Source organism: Helicoverpa armigera, chromosome 29 (assembly GCF_030705265.1).
Source record: "Helicoverpa armigera isolate CAAS_96S chromosome 29, ASM3070526v1, whole genome shotgun sequence".
Lineage (NCBI taxonomy): Eukaryota > Metazoa > Arthropoda > Insecta > Lepidoptera > Noctuidae > Helicoverpa > Helicoverpa armigera.
The window spans coordinates 4,894,101-4,919,410 of NC_087148.1; the positions used below are offsets into that span (position 1 = coordinate 4,894,101).

Here is a 25,310-nt window from a genome sequence, read left to right on the forward strand (position 1 = left end):
TGTAAGTCGCTAATTATAAAACAATAGAAAACGCGCTGTATACATATACAACGGGGTAATATAATATTGCGCATTATAATTGTTCATCTAAGTAGCATCTTATATTTTTACAGGACAATGGTAAAAAAAAAAACAAATACGTAATAGGTTTGTAGGACGGAATTCACAAAAAAAAGTTGAATGTTTTGCACCAAATATACTAAGGGACATTTACAAACTTCTTAAATACTAATCTATTTACAAGAATGTCCTTATATCTAAGAGTATTTTTGATTATAAAATACTCAATGTTTTTCACAGTTTCACCCGCATCCCGAAACTTATATAGCCTATGCCAGGAATAGTGTATCTTCCACACAGTGAAATAATTTCAAATCGATTCTGTATTTTCAGAGCTTTTCAGAACATACAAAGTTTCTTATTTATTTTATTTTATTTATAGATTAATGTAAGTTTTAGAATATACAGTTGAGTACCTAATCTTAATTCTAATTTATGTAAATTAATATCTATCTTACTTAGTTAATTTAAATTAAAAGCTTATAATAAATCTAAGCCTAAATGACAAAATAGGGACCAAATATTATATTACATTGTTATAAAAATTAGAGAAAATGAAATAAACTACTAGTTGTTAAATATCCCCGCAGTTTTAATCTTTATTGAAATATTTACCTCTCGTGTATAAAACAAACTCTCAAAACCCCTTCTTTTAGCCAATAGAAGGTAAGTACAGATCTACCTATTGGTTTGAATACGCGGCAGACAGTTACTTTCGCGTTTATATAATAAATCAAGAGTGTCCAAAGTCAAGTTTACCAAAATGTCTATGAACAAATGCGCAAAGAGGCAAATGACTGACTTTAGAAATGCAAAGTTATTATGCTTGATCAAACCGGTTTGCAGCATTTAATTATAACGATAGGTATTTGCTGCCCGTTGGTCAAATAGTCAATGGTAGAGTTTGACTATCGTTACAGTTCAATTGAAAACTTACCTTAGGAACTAACCTTAACAAATATACAAAAGAACTATTTAATAACTAAGACCGACGTTCATCGACAAAATAAACGTCCGTTTTTTCTTAAAACAACTGTTCACTTTGACAATTGAACGTAACAATTCATAATATAGGTATACCGAATATTTAGAGCAGTTGACAGCTGTCAGTTTTCAAGAGAAAATAGCTAAAATAGTTGTTTGTATAGACTGAATATACATATACAGTTGTTTTAAGAAAACTGACGTTTATATTGCTAGAACTTAAGCCTCATTATATTATATATTACAATTACCTACTCAATACACAAACAGGTCAGGTCACATTAATTTCTTCATCACTGGCACTAGCATCGCTGTCAAAATCATCTTCCTCCATATTTGGATACGTCACTTCGCGCGCAAACAGTTGCCCGCCCGCCATCTTGTCTTCGTAACTACGAAACTCATTCGAAGTAGTTGCAAAGACTTTTTTCATTTCTTCGCCTTGTTCTTCGTTAGAGAGTGGGGATAGTTTCTGTTTGTCTGCTTCAGCGTCTGAAAGGTCTGGGTGTGGGTTGTTCTTGTTGGGTAGCGTTTGTTCGCGGGATCCGCCTGAAGCTAGGAGTTCCCGCTCTTTTGAGTTGCGCCATTTCATGCGGCGGTTTTGAAACCATATTTTTACCTGTGGAAGAGAGGATTGAGGTTAGAATTTTGATCAAATTGTTTACACGACTTCTGAGCCATGTTTTGAGGGTAAGACTTCTTTCTTCTTTCGGGTAAAGGCTCCGAAACTACTGAACCGATTTGAAAAATTATTTCACTGTCGGAAAGCTACACTCTTTCCGAGTAACACAGGCTACACATATTTTATCCGAGTATGGGGTTCCACAGGGACGTGAATAAAACCGCGGGACATAGCCAGTTTAATATAAAAACACATTCGATAGCATGGCATAAAAATATTGCACACATTTTCGAAAATAGAATCACAACAAAACAAAAACCGCGCGCGCGGTCAAACGTCAACGCTTTTTTTTTCTAAACAACGCAACGCAAAGGAACACCCGCGAACAGCCCCGCCTCCGACCATCAATAACATGCCATGTCAGACACAATGCACCGTTACTCGCTGTTTATTCCGTAAAACTGTTAGAATTTCTGCCCCAAAAAAGAATATAATAAAACCTTTTTTTATCATACAAATGAAAAATCGATTTGTGAAAAAAAAAAATACAGTAGCGTTGCGTTTCGCGCCCTTTTCGCTGTCAATGTCAATAATGATAATTGTCAAAATTATGTGTTTTTTTTTGCGATTTGGCGGCAATATAAAACTATGATGGTTTTTTAATGCTATTGAGGGAAATGAATGATCGTTATTTGTATTAAATGGATATATTTATGAGTTGGTTAACGCTCTTTTTGTATGGGGTAGAACTTCTGTTAATCTTAGCAAAGCTTAGTGGATTTGTCAAACAACTGATGTTTCTGATGAAATTGCCCATTTATCAATATTTTGTGCTCTAGAGAGAATTATTGTTTTAAGTAGACTAAAACTTTCATTTTCCTCGAAATATCGATAAATAAGTTTATCGACTCTTTTCGTACCTATATGTTAATTCGATTAAAATGACCATTACACAATTAAATTGCTACCACAAAAGAAAATAAGACCACGACAACGGTAGCCACAAAATACAATGAATTATCGAAATGTCATATATCTTTTGAACAATTGGTTAAAATAGTGATCTGTCATTGCAATGATGATGTGTAGGCGTGTAGTAATGGATATTAACGGGTATTATATTGAAATGTCATCGTTTTGTTGGTACATTTAAACATTTGCTTTTTGCTATTATTACCCATTTTTGATAGAGGGATAAAAATGAAAAACATTACCCTCCTTCTTTGGCAGTCGGGTAAAAAAAAGATTTAGAGAAACTGAGAACCTCCTTTTTTTGAAGTCGGTTCAAATCATCTGGATTTTGGTATAACTCTGGAATCTCGTTCAATCCTTGCAATCCTCGTTTTTTTGGGCAAAAGGGATAAAACAGGACCTTACTACTAAGAATTCGTTGTCCTTCCGTCACCAAGCTGTAGCTCATGAACTACGATTACAGATTACGTATTTCTGTAGGTATACTTAAATATTGAAGGGGGTCTGATACAACAAATGTGATTTTTGGAGAAGAAGAAGAAATAAATAAATAACCCCAATGCCTATACATATTTTTTTGAATGCATATAGTTATGTAGAACCGTTATCAGACCATAAAAATATCTGTCTCAGACAAGTTCTTTAAGATTGATCACGCCACAATAAATATTCGCAAACATTATTTCTCCAATTATTCCCATAAAAAGACAAAATCAATTACCAAATCTATTACCAAGAACACCGTTAAAATTAAAAATGAAACGATTTGAAAATCACAAAAAAATCGTATCACATTTTTTCAAAAAAAGAAAAAAAAAACAAATTTCTTTAACTCGATGACAAATGGGATCCGCCGATTGGCCGTAACCAATCAAACTGATCGATGTTCGCGCCCGATTCAAATATCGAATCATTTGTCAAACTTTTTAAATATGGCCGTGCTTTTTTGCGCGCGCTTTTCATTGTGTCAGATTGAATCGTTAAAAATCTTGACGTTTTTTGATTCGATTTTGGATTGTAACAGATGCTGTTTGTAAGTAATGATTGTCGATTTTCATGGTTTTAATTTTGTCTAATTGAAGTGAGAATCGATGGATAACTGTCAGTTTAAAATTACAATGGAGTAACAGTCTTGTTTTTTTTACCAAACATCATCTAACGAGCCATGTCTCAACTATGTTGGGGACGGCTTCCAGTCTAACCGGATGCAGCTGAACACCAGTGTTTTACAAAAAGCGACTGCCTATCTGACATCCTCAACCTACCTAACTGGGGCAACCCCATACCCGTTGTCTTTGAAAAATTGTAATAGCTAGAAGAAATGTTAAATAATGTAAAAAGGAGCACGATAATTGTCAAATATTTGTACAAGCTCTACCGAAAAATCAGTAGGCTCGGTGGGGTCAAAGAATTTGCATTGCCAATCCAGCGAGGCAATGCAGCCAGTCTTCTAGGCACGATCACCGCTGACAGCGATGTGGATGAGTTTTTTAATCCTACTTATATCCTACTTCCTACTTTTATATATTATAAATGTGAAAGTTTGTGAGAATGTATGGATGTATGTTTGTTATTCAATCACGCAAAAACGGCTGGACCGATTTGATTGAAATTTGGTATGTAGATAGGTGATACCCTGGATTAACACATAGGCTACTTTTTATCAACACACCACGCGGGCGAAGCCGCTGGCTGAAGCTAGTACTTACATAATTTTAATTCCTCAATAAGTTTGTAATTCTTTCAAAACTAGTTTTTTTTTGTGTAGTCCTTTATTTTACTGCAATTCACCTAACTAAATGACTTCTACGCACTACGAAACCCGGGTGTAAACGTCAAATTGGGGGCCTACAGATAACACTCTGAGTTACGGGTTGGTGAGTCTGAGCAAAAGATCTGTAAGTGACCCCCCTCTCTCCCTCCGGACCGCGTGAAGGGTGGCGACAATATGCCGCGAACAGATGACGCCGGCCCTTCTGGGGCTAGTGATGGGAAATGGTGAAGGGTTATCGATAGATAAAAAAATAATTTTTGTTTAGTTTCTGAGGCATTACTTGCTTAAAAGGAGGCTCCAATCACAAATTCAATGTTAAAATATTTTGGTACAGAAATAAAACTTTTTGTGTTTGTATTTGAGTGTAATTCTATTGTGCAATATTCATATTTATACAGTTTATTGCTATGTTTATTTTTACAGAGAAACTGCCTTGAAGACAGCCGTCATCAAATACGGTACACTAATGTTCTAATTAAGCATGATTATAAAAAACACTACGAAATAATAAATAAGGATCTTTTTTTACCAATGAAAGCTTCAATTTATTTCAGTCTTATGTATCTCTTATAACGTTAAATTTTCTGAACCTCTATAAAACATTGATGCGAACATAGAATGAACTCACACATTCTTTTACAAAATAAGCAACTCCCACATTATTTTACTTAATAAAATAGGTTTTCAATCGAACTAACTACATCATTGACACAAAAGGCATCCCAACACAACCCATTAAAACTATCGACTATCGATACAATTCTATCGACAAAATTCCATCGACACTGCCCCCTCACTACAAGAGACAGGGGTTCACCGGCTAAGTATTAATTACTTTTAGACATATTCACTTTTATTACAATTTATACTGAATAGAGATGTAACGTGTGGCACTGACATAAACGGACCAAGGATTATAGTTTATGAGTTTATTACTCGTTTTCATCTGATTGATATATTTTCATTTTAGGGTTCGATCCTAGGTCAGGCAAGTACCAATGCACCTTTCTAAGTATATCTTAGACATCAATGACTGTGTTTCGGATGGCACGTTAAACTGTAGGTCCCGGCTGTCATTGAACATCCTTGGCAGTCGTTACGGGTAGTTAGAAGCCAGTAAGTCTCACACCAGTCTAATCAAGGGGTATTGGGTTGCCCGGGTAACTGGGTTGAGGAGGTCAGATAGGCAGTCGCTTCTTGTAAAGCACTGGTACTCAGCTGAATCTGGTTAGACTGGAAGCCGATCCCAACATGATTGGGAAAAGGCTTGGAGGATGATGATATTTTCATTTTTATCCTCATATGTTTTCTTTGCGATTCTACATGATCTCCGCATGCTGTTATTGTATGTATCAATACATACAAACTGTAATACCAGACTATTTTTAAAAAGAGTAATAATGGAGTTTCTTGCCCGTTCTTCTTCATAGGAATAGGAAGCTACTTTTGGAATGGGCAACAAGAATCTACTACTTACATAACTTAACATATATAATACTAATATTACATGTATAATTACATATATAATACTAATATATACTAATATATAAATTTTATTATTATTGTAAACTTAACTTAATAGAAGCTATAATAGTAAGTCAATAGTTTAGAAATCTGATCCAACAGATAAACTGTGTATACAGTTTTGTTGGACATTTTATATTTTTTATAATGTAAAATGTACCTTCTAAGCAATAAATAAATAAAATAAATAATAAATCAAACTTAGTTATATTGTTAACGTTCATAAGTGCTTCTGAGGCCTAAATGAAATAAATGATTTGACTTTGACTTTTAACCGACTTCGAAAAGGAGGTTCTCAGTTTGATCTTGGCGCGGTTGGTCCGTGGATGTGTGTCCATCTTTTTGTTATATAAGTTTCTTTGAGTTTCAGGTGGTCTCAGATGATACTTGAACATTTTTTGCAGTCGTTATCGGTAGTCAAAACTAAGAAAGTTGTAAGTAGTTTAAGCAGGTCAGATAGGCAGTCGCTTCTTGTGGCATCCAGCTTCACCTGTTTTTGCGGAAGGCAGACCACAGTTAAGTTAGGAAAAGGCAAGGCAAATGATGATGATTAGTATTTTTTAAGGTCCCACTAATGGTCACACGCTCTTCTCATAATATATTGTAGCTACATTTGTTGAAAATCTGTATTTTTTGATAAAATAGACACCTGTCTATCATGCAATGTTTGCATTTTTACTCATCCGCAAACATACGTAATTTATTCAACAAAGCATATTTAAAAATCTTTTGTACCAAAATCAGACCGCACTATTTGCTTAAAGTCATATTTGCAAAGGGTTAACAATATTATTTGAATACAGTAAAAAATTTAAATAGTAGACATTACACAAACATGACATCTGTCAATCAAAACGTCAAATAATAGAAAGAGATGAACTTATGTCATTTTAAAAAGAGTGAATGAGATAGAGCTTAATCATGTTGAAAAAGATCCAAGTTTGAAATTGGAAATTAGAATACCAAAACAGAGATAGAACATTTTTACTCAAAGACAGATAAGGACGCCAACATAGCAACGAAAAAAAAAAATGTTTTTGCAAGCGGAACTCAGCAAAAAGTCCGAACAAAAAGGTCCCGTATCGTATCCATAAATAAATAAATGCAAATATTTGAAATTGGAACGCCGTGAATGTAAACAGAGAGCAGTTTGAATATTCATTCGAAATATGAATATTTCAAATATGGCGCGGTCCGAGAATGGAAAATCAGATTCATTGGTTATAGGTACCTATCTATTATACGTTTGATTAACAATACTTATAGCTGGATGGACATCTGTTGACATAGACGTCAGTTAGTAATAGTAATTTTGATGATATGGTGAAGTTCGGCGGATCGTAAAACTATTCATTTTTTCAATAGGTACTTACATGCAATATATCACCACTAAGCAATGGCTCAGACATTAGCGCCACGTCTACCATGGTAGGAATACTACATAACATTTTGAATTGAAAAGATACAAGTAATTTTTAATCAAAGTAGGCTGAATATCAGCACTTTTTGAAGGGCACATTTATAAAACACCCCAAAACACCCGCCCTTCACCACTTCCTATGTGTTTTTGCTGGGAAGTAGAAGTGGTGGAACAAACTCCCCAGCAACACAATTCACCGACAATATCAACGGTAACGACATAAAAAAAATCATAGTAAACAGTTGTTTTACCAAAAAAATACGTTTATATAACTAGGGCCTTAAAGATTTATTCTCGTAAATTATTAAACCAGAAAATCGTAATCTATGTTCCTTTTACTCTTTAACTAAGCTCAGAACCGTCGGTCGATTAAAACATAAATAAAAGTAATTCTATAGATAAACTTAGCGTAGGAAGCGACTAAACCCACAACCAACAAAATTACACATGTAAGCCAAATAAATTAATCTCTGCAAAAGCACCCACATATTAACCAAATTAATTACAAAACCATATTGTTTTTAACGCAAAATTAATAATTTAAGCAGATAAACCTACCAAGGAGATCAAAAGCGTTTAAATTATAATCTATTGTTATACCATAGACGATTAATTAAGTCTAACAATGGCGGCGATAAGATGGCGCGTAGAGATTATGGCGGGAATCCGTCGATTCTGAATTATGTTGGATTTTGTTCTTAGTATTGAGTGGGTGATATGTTTTTGGTATATTTTGGGTGATTTGAAAGATTATTATTGAATCCTACTAGATTTAGAGATTAATGTTAACAATATCTACATAGGACGGTCATGCCCATTGGACTACAAGAATCTCTGATATTTATAACTTAAATAACAAACGATATACGATATAGTTTAATATTACGTACGGTGAACTAAAAATTGCAGTTTTATTTCCGACTTTTCGAAGAATATATAAGTATCCGGTAGGTATGTAAGTATTTAGATAGGTTCGCAATTTTACTTCTGAACTTAGCTTTTGAATAATAAATAATGTAAGTTTATATGTGTGTATGCAGCTATGTAGAATACCCACTAATAGATACATATAGCGATACCAATGATAAATATGTAAATAATGATTAGCCTATTTAGTGCCCCACTAAAGAGCGCAAAACCCCAAGTAAAATAATAATATACCTATAACTCACCATCAAATCAAAAACCAAACGCAACTTAAGCCCCTTCAGACGAACAAATATAAAAATCCTTCACCGTCATTCAACATACCTATAAATAAAGGTATGCTCCGGTATCGTATACAATCTTGGGCGCTGCTTGCAACTGACGTTAAATAATTGTTGGCGGTATTTCCTTATCCGCTCTATGAACGGATAGAGGCGGATATTATGTGTTGTGTGTTTTTTTAAGTTTGTTTTGTGTGTGGATATCCGAACGTGTTTTGTTTATGGTTGGGTGGGGTACGTTTGAATTTGGAATGTTTTTTGTTTGAGTTAATTTGATCTATGTATAATTCATTTGAGTAGGGACTTAACTAAAGATAAATAAGATTGATAGAACTTTCTATTTATTAAAATCTGATTTTTTTAAATAAAATTATGGCAAAAATAATTTGTTTGTTGTATAAAAAATACCTACAAATTAAATTACATAAGTTCCTTAAGCCTTCTCCTAAATCTGACGTAGGTAGGTAGGTAGTAGGTACCTACTACTATGCTAAAACCGCATCAAAATCGATTAAAAAAAACGTGAGATAATCAATCACCAACATACATAGCTACATTCAGGTGAAACTGAAAAACATATTTTTCTAAAGTCGGTTATAACCTAATTGAGCCAAATAGGTCCAGTTTAATATTATTTATTTAATTTAAACCTTGTGCCGTGTCTATTTGCAATAGATCTATGGCGAGGGGGAGGCGTCGTCGAAATTTATTTAATGATGACCAAACGTCGGTATTTTTGCTGGATTATGAAGACATTTCATAAGTTTGTATTTTGACGTATTTTTTTAGAAAGATTTCTGTTGTTATCGGATTTTGTTCAGCAGTTCTACCTTTGTTATTGAAATTCTAGATATCTTACAGTTTTTTACAATTAAGTAAGTAGATGCAGCTTAATAATTTGACCTGTATTTGATAAAGTGATTCCTAAGTAGGTATCAAAATAAACCCTAAAGTTTCAAAGCTGTTTTAAATCTACATATTTTAAAACGGCCGAGCTGATTTGATGAACCACGTCTAAAAACCGCTGGAAGCTTGATCTTTCGTCTAAAACTGCCGCATTTAAATCAGTTCATCAGTCAACGAGCTATGCTACGATGACAAAATACGACGTCAGCTTGACGTCAGTTGTCACACTAACGGCCGACCCACTAGACTAAAATTGTTATAGAAGGATCATAGAGTTACCTATATCTAAAAGACTAGCTTTACTTATAACTCTCTGTAAATGTTTATAAAAAACATTCAGAACCCACAGAAATAAACCTCGATCTCTAAACAATCCTCCATTTCTCCCAAAAACAATCCTAGCGTATAAAAATCAAATGATTTTCAAAATAACAAGCGAACCTACTAAATTCTACTAAGCCATTCGGATACACACCACAATATCTGTTTGCAAGTACGTCATAAAATTCAGTTCTCGTAAAAAAGGCCCCGGTACGAATATCCGAACGCCAACAAGTAAAAAAAATAATATAACCGACCAATAGGAGCGCTTTCACACTTTTATTCGATACAAATCGGCCAATAGAACCAGCGTTTTAAGACGTCGTTGTAGTAATGTTGTCGTCTCTTTCTAACTTGTACGGTTTGTGTATTGCTGTTTCGCGAGAATGGGTGTATTGTCTCAAGGAGTCGACGATTTAGTGAAAATTTCTCTCCTTATATTATTATTTCAAGCCTTTTCATTTTATGAACGTAGATTTTCTTATAAAAAGGGTGCTATTAAGATGTTGTTTTTCTTTTGATGGTTATTAAGCACTGGCCTTGAAGGGTTTTGTGAAAAACTTAACCGTTTTCTATTTTTCGAAGCTTAGGTATGTTCTGCCGGGGCTGCGGGATTGTTCGCGCGAGTTACCGCGGCGCTGGTACATAAAGGGCTTAAGAAGGAACATGGTGGGTTTTAGTCAGTAAGAGTCTGACACTGCCTCACGCTGACTCCTTATTTGATGATTTCCCATAAAAAAAATATAAGTAGGTAGGTAGGTATGTCCGTCGGCTTTCGGAAGTTACGTTTTCGGTCGTAAATTAATATATAATTTGATTTACCTACTTGTTAATTGTTTTCAGTGAAAAATGTCCCAAGATAGAGTTAGGAAAGCTACATTAGTGCTTCCTGGATTTGAAATGGAATCCGCACACTCGTACTTGAAGGTTGGTGCTTTACCCACTAAGCCACCACGACTTCTTTCTTATGAGACCTATTTCAAAATTTAGGTACCTATACGAAGATGAAGAAAATCTTATATTTAGATTGTTTTAGTGTTTCGGATGGCACGTTAAACTGTAGGTCCCGGCTGTCATTTGAACATCTTGAGCAGTCGTTACGGGTAGTCAGAAACTAGAAAGTCTGACACCAGTTATCAAGGGGTTAAGTACTTGGGTCACAGCATTGAAAAACAATTTTTTTGTGAAATTGAAGATTTCAGACTTTTTAGTTCAGGGTTCCCCAAGATTTTTTCCTTCACTTTTACTCTGTCATTGATATTAAATACACTTTGGTAACATTGGTTAATTGGTTACTTACACATAGCTCGTTATATATAGTACCTATGTACTAGGTACCTATAAAGTCAAAGTCAAAGTATCTTTACTGTGGGCATATCGGCATATTTTGTAAGTTACAGATCTTAACAATATATTCGAGTATCAATATGTCCTACCTAAATAGGCATACAATAATTTACATGGGTAGGTATTGGTTGGCACTACAATTAATATTTGGTCAACAATTTAAGAAACCTTGAAACGTGTAGGTAGTAGGCTTTATCAATTAAAAAGCTAAGTTTTATCAAAATCTTTCAAGTCTATTCATCATAACAAAAACCCTTATTTTCTCAATTAAAATATCAGCAACATTAAAACAACAACCCTTAACCAACCCTTAAAAATGCCTACCTATCGAAAAATAACAAAAATCCGCTCTAATGTTTAATACTTAGTGGATTGAACGCGAATCAACCGCAGAGAATTCGGAGGGGAGGAACGTTTAACTGAATCGCTAGGGGTTGTTGGGATAATTGCTGGCGTTTATCGAATTAGGGGATGAATCTTAGAGGGATGACTTAAGATAATATGTGTGTGGACGTGGTATGATTTTGAAGGTGTTTGTGATTAAGTTTTTTAAGTTAGACTACGAGAAGGTTAGTAAGTACGTAAATAGTAGGTACTGGAATATAATGGAATTATAGACATAAAGGTGTTTTGAAAAAGTGGTAAGGTACAATAATATTCCTTCAAGCCTTTTTTACTGTCTCATAGAAGGGCTGCGGCCTCTTCTCATACGTTATTATTTATTAACGATGAGCGTTATTATTTCTTAATACTTTATTAGAATTCCACTTGTTATAGGGGTGGTACAATTTATAGTCTTAAAACAATATGAACCATTCAGGGCACAGCTAAAAGAAGTTGACGCGCTCATACCCTTAGCTTATATTATTATCAAGGCAGATAGGAGGTTTCCTCTAGACATTTTCCTTAACCTACGTAAAGTTAAGTCAGTCATTATTGCCCAAAATACACTCAAAAAGTACTTGTTAACATAAAAGAATAATAAGAGATAAAAGAAGTTACATTGTTAAATATAAACTTAAATAGAAATAAAAAATAAGTAACTAAACGCCAACCATTAAAAAAGGCAACTTTAACATTGAACAGCCAAAAAGTCTCAATACGTACTAAAATTCAAATATACCCAGTAATTGTTTTAAACGCTTACAGGGACTGAGGGGTGGGCCATCTGCAAATGACAGACCCCTAGCTTACCCTTAGGGTAACAGTTTTTTGTAACACCCCCTTAACTCCCCTCTAAGGGTGAGCCCACACGATACAGACTTTAAGTTGGTACAAATGTCTGTAAGGACTTAACAGTCTCAGGAAAAATCTATGTAAAGTGTAAAGATGTCAAAATGTTTGTGTAAACTTATTATTGACTCAGAATTGCGTATTTTTTTAGTGACAAGTAAAAAGAGGCCTAACATTTTTTTGGTAGGTACATGGCTTGGTAATATACACCAAAGTCTTAGTAACAGAATCCCGTTTAACTCTAAAAAATTGGCAAGTGCGAGTCGGACTCGCGCACGAAAGGTTCCGTACCATCCAAACTACAAAAATCATCCACACAAAAAGTTATTTATGAATATCGAGCAAAAATGAGCTAAAAAATCACGTTTGTTGTATGGAAGCCCCCCGAAATATTTATGCTATTCTAGTTTTCAGTATTTGTTGTTATAGCCGCAACAGAAATACATCATCTGTGAAAATTTCAACTCTCTAACTATCACTGTTCATAAGATACAGCCTTGTGACAGACGGACGGACGGACAGAGGAGCGTAAACAATAGGGTCCCGTTTTATCCTTTGGGTATAGTTATCGGCACCAATCTTGAGACATCTGCGCAGAAGTGATTTATTAGCAAAGAACCAATCCCGAGTGACGGCTATGACGCGATGCACTGCGGGCCAATCACCGCTTTAGCCCGCCCCCGCGCCTCACTTCATACCACAAAAGGGACCCAATAAATTACTTCTGCGCAGGTGAAGGTCAGCGCTCAAGATTCGTGCCGATAACTATACGGAACCCTAAAAACAAACTTTTAACAAACTAACCTGACTATCTTTAAGTCCGAGTTTCTCAGCTAACTTCTTCCTATCAGGCTTGGAGATATACTTCTGGACTTGGAACCTCTTCTCCAAGCCTTTGCGTTGGAGATCCGAGAAGACGGCTCGACGCATCATACCTCGTCGCGGTTTACCTGGGGAAAGACCAAAGGTATTTAACATGTACTAGCTTACTAACTTCTTCACGCACTGGGAAATAATACAGCTTATGGTACTCGGGGATATAGTTGGGAAAAGGCTTGGGAGCTCTGTTATTCTGATTAATGTAGCTTTTCAACAGTGAGCTATTTTTCAAATTGGTTTTAGTACCTTTAGAGAACAAACAAAAAATATAATATCAGTATGATGGCGTCCAAGACCGATTTCGGAAACGGCGACAGTTTTCATATAAGGCGATCACTATTCCTTCACTCTCATAGCGCGATGGGCCGACAATCCGACACCACCGGCGAGAGATCACAAGCAGGACCGACATTAACTCCTCTCCGATACACGGATGTATCAATCACCAACTTTCAGGCTCCGAGCTATTTCGTGAAAGTTTCTAAAACCCACAAAGTTATATCGGCCCGACCCGGGGATTGAACCCGAGACCTCGTGCACAGCAGTCGCGCTATGCGACAACTAGACTCACGAAGCAGTAGGTACAATAGATACCTAGATAAACGAACTCTGGTCCTAATTAAATTATATTTAAGTAAAATAAATACCAACCTCTTGAACTATGCGCCCAGGGGAATCCTCCGGGCAGTGGGAACACTTGTGTATGCGCTTGCGTCGGCCTCACTGTAACAATGCAAATTATTTTAGCTTTGTTTAAAAAGCATATTGCGTTGGCCAGAAAATAATGTGGGAACAGGGTTGCAAAGAGTGTTTCTAAGGTGAAATATTGTGGGTATATGGCAACCTTATAGCATTATTGGGGGGGATTTAGCAAGCCTTCTCGTAGAGCATCACCTATGCTCGGGCCCTCCCCGTGAGTAGCGGCATACTCGTATGCCGAGAAACCGATTGCTACACCACGATGAAATATCGACACGAAAGAAGAATAGCATTATTTCCTATCTGTGATATCAAGAGATTGAAGGTTGACATATTTTTTTTTAAGTAAATAAAAAATAAAATAAATAAATTATGACTTCCATCGAAAATAACGGATCGGCCAGTTATTATACCTAATCACAGTGTTAGTAGATATACATACTACACTTGCTTTCTCTCATAAATATATAATAGCAGATAGATTGTAAATCGTGTGATTTTAGTGTAGACAAAACTAAATTATATAAGTTAAGTGACTTTTTAATCTGTGAGTAAATATTTGCGTGCTGATCTTGTTAAAAAATCTTTTTACGTGAACTTTGACCACGATTAGGTTTCGAGGTGCATATACAAAAGCGTGTTTTTCTAATGTTATTAAATCTAGGTGCTTTATTGGTCTTTTTAGCGTTTTTTTCACAAAAAAATCCCGCGCAATAACCTGTCAAACCATTTTTTTTATCAAACAGCAAAAAAAGCAATGGTATCGATCGTATTCAGGCTAGTACGAGCAAAAAGGGCGTGTAACGTATTGTGTGACTTTTTGCAATCCATCTTCCGTTGATAGGGTAACAAAAGAATTATGGAAAAATGTATTATTTGCTGCCAATTTTATGCCCATTATAGCCGATATTGAGCTTATTAATTTCTTTTATTGATGTTATTGTATAATGGAATGAAAGAAAACAGCTGTTTTGTAGATAGATATCCAAGAATTCAAATTAAAGATTGGAATTGACTTTAGTGTGAAGATAAATTAAATTAATAAAGAGGGTATTTCGTATTTATTTATTTGTTTGTTGTTTGTTAATAAGGTTGCAGATTATGTAATGTATTATCGAGCAACTACGATAAGAAACTTGTGAAATAACGCCGTCTTTGCTTTTCATTAAAAGGTAGAAATACTTAAATAGTCGACGACAATGTGCATATACATTTTCACATACAAATATGACGCTTTTCTGAAATAAAACATCTTTAACTCCAAGAAAAATAAATTGAGTCTTCTTTTTGACAAGACACCCACGACTATTAAAAAAAAGTGAGGTGGCCCCTTTAAGCACAAAAAGCAAAGGTCTAAAAATGAGCAAAATAAATCTTGAACTCGTAACAAGAAGATTAAAAAACCTTTAATCCACAACAAAAACATTATATCTATGTGAGAATTCGATTTTTATTGCAACAATGAATGGTCGCCATTTTTTGCTAACCACAAACAATAAAACACTCACTTTTAAGAGTAAACTGCAAACTTTTAGTCGGCCGATAGTTTGTTTGGGCTCATAAATCAGTATGAAGATGAATGGAAGTACACACATAACAACGATCAGGTATGCGTCCGGTAAAAGTGACTAAAAACTTTGATTGAATTTTCCTGAGCCTTTTCCCAACTACATATGTTGGGGTCGGCTTCCAGTTTAACCGGTTCCAGCTGAGTACCAGTGTTTTACAAGGAGCGACTGCCTATCTGACCTCCTCAACCCAGTTACCCGGACAACCCAATACCCCTTGCCAAGACTGGTGTCAGACTTACTGGCTTCTGACTACTCGTAACGACTGCCAAGGATGTTAAATGACAGCCGGAACCTACAGTTTAACGTGCCATCCGAAACACTGTCATTGGTGTCGATTTAAAAAAAAAACTAACCACCGGGCCAACAGTCGGCCGACAATTTAGTCTGCTGTTTGCACATAAATCCGCGGTTTTTATCGATCATAGACAATGGATTGTAACCTTTTTGTAACCGACCTCACAGTGTAGACTTATTGTTGTCTATGTCAACGTATTTTTGTAATGGCTACAGTTTTTTTTGGATTATAAGCCTGACACGCCCAATTTGACCGAGTTTATATAAAAACAAATCTATTGTTAAAGTTAAATCTGTAAGATAAACACGGTTTTTAGAGGGGCGCGGTTGATGGTTGAAATATTAATATTGAATACATTTGATTTGGTTTTTATTCGTTTTGGTGGTTCTAATTTGTTTTGTATGTCTTGACTTTGACTTTGATATTTTTATAGTATAGTTCTTTAGTATTTTTATACTAAAGTGCTTATTATTTTTCGAAATTAATTGCTTAGTTGAACGCTGGTTCTATCATAATTACGTTTTCTTTGATATAAATACTTTTAAAACTTATAGTTGAGTTAATTTATGCACATATTTCAAAAATTAATATATTTTACGACAGTAACCTAACACCAACTTTACACTCGTAAGTTTTGCTCACATATCTAATATAAGCTACTTACAATAATTATACCAATGTAAAACTTCTTCGTATGTCGCGTATAGATATTTTTCTGTAATTATTATGTTAGTTAATATACTGTAGTTGATTTATTGTCTTGTAAATTAATACTTAATAACCACTTCGCTGTCCACGATGCAGACACAATAGTTAAACAATCGGTGTGTATCACATATGGCAGTCAGTTAAGTTTTAACTTTTGTATACATAATCTGTTTATACATATGTTCTAAGCTGTATATTAAATGTTATATTATAAAGAGTTATTTACCTAAATAAGGATGATGACAGTGCGCCAGTAGATGCTGTAAATGCTGATGCTGCACGGGTATCGGCCGGCTGGCGATCGGCTTCGCTATCGGCCACGGACTGCCCATCATCGGCTGCCGGTATTCTGTGGGAGAAAAACATATTAAGAAGAAAATCAATACGTAATAGTGTAAAATAAAAATAATCTATGAAGCAGTTCATCATTGATTAGGAAGTCTAATATTTATATCTTCGTAGGTACATGTTAACATGTGGCTTCACTCGCATCCCGTGGGAACTACTCTACCTATATCTGGAAAAAAGTAGCGTTTAGCCTGAAAGTTTTTGAGTAGTGAGTGAGAGTAGTTCCTGATATTCTCATTCAAGCAAACAAACAAACTCTTCAGCTTTACTTCTCTGTATAATTAGCTTGTTAGTAAATCACGAGATACCTAAGTAAAATGCTGTAGAATAAACAAATGAAAGAAACCGTTTGATGGAAATTTTAACTTAAGTTAGTTATGCAAGTTAACCAAAAGAAGTCTAGCGTTCAATATTACCTATTATTACATCAATGTGTTTGAATATTCATCTCCTACTACGTCTTGCATACTAACACAATTTGGTCAAACCATGAAATTGACCGACATACCCAAAGAGAACCAAATGACTAGCAGAGATGTCATAACGGAAAATCTCCTAAGAAAATCTGTCTAGCCTTTTCCCAACTATGTTGGGATCGGCTTCCAGTCTAACCGGATGCAGCTGAGTACCAGTGCGCCACAAGAAGCGACTGCCTATCTGACCTCCTCCACCCAGTTACCCGGGCAATCCAATACCCGTAAGACTGGTTGTCAGACTTACTGGCTTCTGACTACCATTAACGACTGCCAAGGATGTTCAATGACAGCTGACACTCACCTAAAAAAGTAGTGCGCCAAAATGCGAGTATTCGAGGGACGAGGAACGTTACTAGCTCCGCCCTTACATGCCTTCTTTGGAACCTTGCCTATGTTAGCAAAACAAAATCACCAATCAATCAAGAACTAATCTTTGACAGACTGGTTTTGATTTAACAAGAAAACCGAACTCCTCGTTTTTTTTTAATATATAATAACACCTATTTAATTCACTCGTAATTGATCGTATTTCAATTGGACTAGCAAGCGCAGCATAGGACGTCCACCAACAAGGTGGACAGACGACCTTATAAAGGTCGCCGTCGACGCTGGATGCAGGTCGCCTCCAACAGGTATCTGTGGAGATCTAAGGGGGAGGCCTATGTTCAGCAGTGGAATTCCTATGGCTGAGATGATTATTTACGACTATTTGACCTATACGAAGGCATCTGACCTACCTGCTTCTAGCATCTCCATTCTTACCTTTCTCCGTGGACAACTGAAGGGCAATGTGCTATATGGTGTCATAATCTTCAATTGACTACCAGTAGTCAGTAGTTTGACATGAACTAGTCTAGCCTAGACTACTGTCTATTCTAACAGTGTTTAACTCAGAATATTGTAGTAAGTGAATTCTGGGAAGCTATGAATAGTAGTCAATTGATATATGAATATGGCATCAATTTGCCTTGATTGAATTTGAACAATATTACGTTATGGCTGAGTAACAAACGCATTGGTAGATCGGTCATAAGGTTAAGCTAATGGTCGATTCGTGGAGGGTGATTATCTACGAGAAAAACTTTACTAGGTAATTATAATTTGATGCACTATACTTCCCAGTTCCCGTACCGGACAAAATATAGCATATATACCTATTATTTGGGGATAGTCTGGCTTCTCAACACTGAAAGATGTTTCAAATCGGTTCTGAAGTTTTGGAGTAACTATTAAGAGCTGAATATGTCTGTTTATCAGTCTGTCTAGCTTTCACGCCAAAGCTACTCAAACATTATGTCCCGAGCCTTTTTCTAACTACGTTGGGGTCGGCAACCAGTTTAATGTGCCCTCCGAAACAGAGTGATTAGTGTTCAAGATATTAAAAACAAATCAAATAATTAAATGAAAGCACAAAGCCTGAAAAAGGACACATGCTACACGAAATAGTTCCCACAAGACGCGAGCAAAACCGCTGACGGAACCTAGTATCTATATACATAAAGAAGTGTACAAACAGACAGCCGGATCGATATAAAATAATCAAAGTTCAACAGCTCAGTAATAGGATAACGATGCGATTATAATACAATGCTGGGAATGGCGGGTACATTGGAATATATAGACTTATAGCGATTTTAAAATAAATAATTTACGATATGGTGACGATAAAGTTAACACTGTTAAAAATATAATGTACCTACATCAGTATGTATCTATCTACTTTATATTTTACAAAAACCTAAGATATTTAATTACTTTATTTACCTTACATTAAACTTTATTTACTTTATGACAGAAACAGACCATTAAAGATGTCATTTTTTATTCTTGATTGTATGTAATAATTTAGTTTGTAAATATAGTATTAGAAGTAGAATAGTACCTAAGTTTGTATATAAATGTATTTTAAAGATTCAATTAATAAATAAAATCTACAGTAAAAAAAAGTAAGTACATTTTCTGAACTAGATTTCACTCGCGTTCCATAGGAACTATTCAGGGTTAATAAAGCTTATAGCAATAACTGGACTATACGTAACACTGAAATCATTTTTCAAATTAGTTCAGTATTCCCTGATCGCGTATTCCCTGATGAAGCGCGTTCAATCAAACTATTCAGCACGCGGTTTCGCCCAGAGTGCGAAAGAACTATGTGCTTCCAACACAATACTAAAAAGGAATTCTGAGGAAGTTTCATCGAAATCTATCAAATAGTTTTTGCATGAAAGACGAACAAACACCAACCCGTTTATAATATTACTTTAAATTACACACTTCACAAAATCGCTACCGCCTACATCTTGTACCAATCGCACCCCGATTTCTTACCACCCTCTGTCAAAGACACGCTCTCGATTATATATCGTGGACCTTTGTGAACTCATTAATCATTGCCACGAGCTTTACATTCATATAAACACAACTATTATGTGTATGTGTGTTTATTTTAATCAATACATAAAAGGTTTCTTACAGATTATTTCTCGTACTCGCTGCATACGCCCTGTGCCAAAATCATTTAGGTACCTCGTGTTACCTGATACCCAACTACATTAGCCGTTGCCTTACTAGGATAAAAATATTGCCTATGTTACTCGGGAAGAGTGTAGCTTTCTAACAGTGAAAGAATGGTTCTAATCGCGCAATAGTTTTGTAGCCTTTACGGTACAAATAAACGAACACAAAAATGTTTTCTCTTTAGGTATATGACATTGTCTCCCTAGCCTTTTCCCAAGTATGTTGTGGTCGGCTTCCAGTCTAACTGGACACAGCTGAGTACCTACCAGCGTTTTACAAGGAGCGACTACCCATCTGACCTAATCAACCCAGTTACCTGGACAACCCAGGTAAGACTGGTTGTCAGACTTACTGGCTTCTGACTACCCGTAACGACTGCTAAAGATGTTCAAATGACAGCCGGGACCTACAGTTTATCATGCCTTCTGAAACACAGAAGCTTCCGATTATATATCGCGGACCTTTGTGAACTCATTAATCATTGCCACGAGCTTTACATTCATATAAACACAACTATTATGTGTATGTGTATGTTAGTGTTTAGATCGATATGTTTTATTTAATTGCTAGCTTCCGCCCGCAGTTTCAACCTCCTCCCGTAGAAATGCCTGACCGTACCGGATAAAATATAGCCTATGTTACTCGGCAATAAAATGGCATTTCAATTGTGCAAATTTTTCAAATCTGTTGAACTGCAGTTCGGAGCCTATAGGGAAGAACAAACAATAAAAAAAATCCTTTTTATTATAATATTATATTGGCATAGAAAATAAACTACAAATAGCAGTTTTTTTTCTTTTAATTACTTATTTCTTTTCTTCATTGATCTATCTATACTTATTATGACGAGTATAAAACTGAAAAGTTTGTGAGTTTGTGACGTTGTAATCTCCGAATCTACTGAAATAACTTTGAAAAATATTTTATGAAAAGAAAGACACATTATTTGTTAGTGATGTAGATTATATTTTATCCGGGTACGAAAAGTAGTGCCCTTAGAACACAGGGTGAAAACGCAGGTAAGTATCAGCTAGCAGATAAAAATCGCACCTAATGTTAATAAATAAGAATTAAACATATTCAAAGCTGTGGATATTCAAGAACTAGTTATTTTTTAATGGGTGGTATTGCATGTATATCAAAAACAGTTAACAAATTATCCCCTGCATACATCACCACATTAAAAAGGGGCGGGACTATAATAAATTTAACAGAAAAAATAGCCAATAATAACTTAAAATAACAAAGCAAAGAAAAACGGGCTTAAAAAGATATTAACAAAGCCCTTTGTGTACAGATCAAAACTATCTTTTTTTATCTTTTATTATGTCTATGGATTAAAGTCTGTTTGCTTTGCATTATGGTTTTATTGCCTCTATTGTCGATGGTCGTTTTTTTTTGTTTTCTCAAGTGTTGCCAGTATTTTGGCGAGGTTGTAAGGAGGTTTTAATATGGCTTTTTTGCAGTTAATATCGTGCGGTTTTTGGCAGTTCATTATTTCTTTTGCTGGGTTACTTGGTTTGTTCAAGAAAGGTATTGGTTTAATAATATTTTAAGCTCGATTGGTCTTGAAGAAGAAGTTTGGCTGATGAAAGGTGGTACTAGAAAAGGGGCAATTTAATAAAAAAAGGTGATAAAGCTGTATTTCATATTAATAAGTAAGCATAATTTCTACATACTTCAAAATAATTAAGACCTGACTGTGTGTTACACACATTGCAAATCCGTCGGGAAAATTCCACAACTAGCTAAACGTCCACGGCCATTTTTCAAAACGATATTCTATTAGTAAGATTTCCCTTTCCGTCTGTCTGTCACTAGACTGTATTTCATGAACCATAATGGCTAAACAGGTAACATTTTCACAGACAATGTATTATTTTAACAAATACAGAAAACTAAAATAAAGAAATATTTTACCACAATTTTTGAGCCGTTTTATACACTTATGTTTCGTCCGCGACTCCAACTCGGACTTGGCCAGTTTTTTCAACACAAATGCCAATTTTAGTTTACACAGTCAAAATCAAAGGTTCTTATTTCATATAGACCTATTACAGGTGCTTAAGAAACGTCAATAGCTAGGTGTATGGTTCCAAAAAGTGGGTCTCATAGAGAAGAAGCGGCAAGAAACTCCACAGTCACTCTTTTCAAATTCTTTTCTGTCACTCTCTATTACTTAACACTCTAGACTTTATAATTCACCTATTAAACCCCCAAAAATCCTGAAATAACCTATCAAAAACACCCAGAAATCAACCCCTGTATTATTACAATAAAATAATTAAAATCACACCGGGGGCGCAACGTTTAAAATCGTTATCCCGGGGTGTTCCCGGGAAACTTTCCCGGGGTAACGCCTCCGTGGTGAAAAGGGGGATTTTGTTCTCCTTAATCGGTTAAAATCATATTTTCTGGATACGTGCTTTTCTTGGGGGAGAAAGATTAATTACTTGTGTTATATAAGTATTGAAGTGTGTTGTGTCTTAATTTGTTACCAAAGGATATGGTAGCGTTAGGTCTGGTTATGTGTGTGTGAAATATGTATTCGTAATATATACTAGATAAATAGCTTCAGTGAACTCTATTAGATGCTCAATCCTTCTCCGTGTGAGAGGAGGCCTGTACCCAGCAGTGGGACGATAAAAAGGCTGTAACAGTAACAGTTACTAGATGTTTTCCCACGGTTCCATTGCTGCACGGAAAGGGATAAAATATAATTTCACTTGGGAATAATGTTGCTTCCCAACAGTGTAAGATTTTTTCAAATCATTTCAGTAGTTTCGAAACTAAACCAATTTAAATGTTTGGAATACAAATAAGTAGCCTGAGAAAGGACATAATACCTATGTACTTATGCTATTTCTTATACGGATGATGGTACAGCAAAGAACAGCTAGTATTCATATAAAATAATATTTTGAAGAGATTTTTCTCCTTGAATAAAACTTACAAGATTATATTACTAATAGGCGATTTGTTATATCCTATATGTTTGTTCCTGTCAAAAATACTGCAAGAATTTCGACAAAACTTGGCAGTAACATAACTTAAATATAACAAAGGCTACTGTTTATCCAGATATGACAAGTTGTTCCTTCACAATACAACAAACATATAAAAGTAACTACATAAAACCCAAAAATAACGTTACCCAATTAACCGTGACATTACAAAAACGATTGACTAACACAGTAACACCTGAAAACGTTATTTCGCGCCAATTTTTCGCGGGAAAGTGGGAAAATAATTGATTTTGGCGTTAGGGTCGTCATTTTATTGGTCCCCAGACGCCATTGTTGCGTTTAATTTCTGCTTTATTATGTACCGTAGTTCATTGTTTTGTGCGTTCAAATTGCTGTGGATTTTTTGGTTCGATTGGGGTTATTTTTGCTGTTGAAGTTACCTTTTAGAGTTTTGGAATTACTTAAAGGAGTTCTAATGTCTTGTAGTGCAGTGTCTGTATTGTTATTTACTTATGTAAAAAAAAAACTTTCGCCGATTTGTAAAAGCGAATATATTTATGAATTGAAAAAAAAAGCCTTTAAACTTATAATATTTTTGCCGTCGATAGTTATTAAGTTTCCATTTCGATTAAGTTTTCATTATACAGACTCACACTAATCCGGACATATATTTTTTACATGTATTTATCTAACTTCTATCCTAAAAAGTAAGTATTACCTATAAAGCTGAAGAGTTTGGTTGCTTGAACGTCCGAATCTCAAGAAGATACGATGTGAAAAAATCTATAGATCATAATTACATAGCCCATTTACCGAGTTAGCCTACGTTACCCGACTGCTTGAAGTTGGGACGTAAGTAAATAAAATTGTAAAAAAGATGCAATTTTTTTACCATAAGGCGAATGGTTTTTGAATATAGGTATGTAATAGGTACCTATGTTTTACAAATAATAAATACTTTGACTTTGAAAAATATTTCTGTGGAATTACATTAAACGCAAAAAGATGTTTTGAAATACTTGAAACATTTAACACTGAATCTTATGAAATAACGCCAAAAAATTATTTTTTTAGACCAAACATTTTAATTACCAAACAACTAGATAGTTTATAAACCCCCTATTATAACAGTTTACAATTAACAAAGCAAGTAACATAATATGTCTGCAACAGCAACGCGACCGCAACATATTGTGACGTTTATGCTCGTTGCAAACCGTTGCAGACGGTTGCAGGTGGTTGCGAACGGTTGCAAATGGTAGCAAACTACACGTTTTACAGTTTAATTCACGTTGTCACAGGTAGTGGTCGTGTTAATTGTTTGTTAATATGGTAATGTGTTTTGTGGCACTGATATTACATTACACTATTTGTAACCCGCGGTTTTACCCGTTTCCTGAGTAATACTTTCCGGACTAAAGTAATATAGAATAAAGAAATAAAGTAAATAACGGCTTTCATTGCAAAATCGGTTCAAATAAATAGTCTGTTCATTGGCTTTTCCAGCAGAAACTATTGTATTGATGTAAAAAGTAAAGGCTAGTTTTTACCCTAGTACTACTTACTAGTTTTATTGTAGTGATAATGTTACTTATAGACTATTTTGGAGTCGGCTTCCAGCCTAACCGGATGCAGCTGAGTACCAGTGTGCCACAAGGAGCGACTGCCTATCTGACCTCCTCAACCCAGCTACACGGGCAACCCAATACCCCTTGGTAAGACTGGTGTCAGACTTTAGTGGGGCTCTCCAGGGCCAAAGCCTGCCGTGGCTGCGGGATTGTTCGCGCGAGTAACCGCGGCGCTGGTAAGTACATAAAGGGCTTGAGAAGGAACATGGTGGGTTTTAGTCAGTAGTCTGACACTCCCTCACGCTGCACCCACAGCGGGATCATTTGATGATTTCCCGTAAAAAAAAAGACTTCTTCTTCTGACTATACGTAACGACTGCCAAAGATGTTCAAACGACAGTTTATCGTGCCCTCCGAAACATGATTTTCATACATATGTGGTGAATAAAATTCACCTTAACCCGAAAACCGCAATCGACAATTTCCGTGGAAACCCGAACGCGTTATCGCGTTGCCATTGGCTCGTTTAAATTCAGAACGCGTCTGCGGTCGTGTGCAACGGGCGGGAACCTTGGAGTAGTGAACTCACTGGAGGTGCCAGCACATAATATGCAAAAGTCTTTTAGTAGTAGGTAGGCTTAATAGTAGGTAGCACTATTTTTATTCACTTACGCTGCTTAGGTACAACAAATAATTGGTGATCGATTTTTTGTAGGAGAACAAAGAACACACTGATAGCAATAGTGCAATGAACGCGCTCTACAAAAAGTCGGTCGGAAAATCTTAGTAATAATGTCCTTCAAATAATCAGCCCGATTATCTGTCCTACAAAAAGTCTGACGTGCTAGGCATAGTTTTTCGCCACGTAACTTTGTAATCCTGAAGTTAGCCATTTGACCGCATGCTCAGAAG

General features: G+C 35.5%; 1 protein-coding gene and 1 long non-coding RNA gene across 2 annotated transcripts in view; one reads left to right on the plus strand and one right to left on the minus strand.

Moving 5' to 3' along the window:
• Positions 1-1,229: 1,229 nt before the first annotated feature.
• Dbx overlaps positions 1,230-25,310 on the minus strand; it is a 32,459-nt gene continuing 8,378 nt past the window's right edge. Inside the window, exons 2-5 of the mRNA XM_049851361.2 lie at positions 16,750-16,872; positions 13,902-13,973; positions 13,176-13,321; positions 1,230-1,663 (exon numbers count right to left, since the gene is read on the minus strand). Of these exons, the coding sequence (XP_049707318.2) occupies positions 1,316-1,663; positions 13,176-13,321; positions 13,902-13,973; positions 16,750-16,872 (689 nt within the window). The 3' untranslated portion in view covers positions 1,230-1,315. The remainder of the gene's footprint in view (positions 1,664-13,175; positions 13,322-13,901; positions 13,974-16,749; positions 16,873-25,310) is intronic.
• The window catches only part of LOC135119089 (uncharacterized), a 68,262-nt gene continuing 55,914 nt past the window's right edge, over positions 12,963-25,310 (plus strand). Inside the window, exon 1 of the long non-coding RNA XR_010277979.1 lies at positions 12,963-13,109. This is a non-coding gene — a long non-coding RNA (uncharacterized LOC135119089). The remainder of the gene's footprint in view (positions 13,110-25,310) is intronic.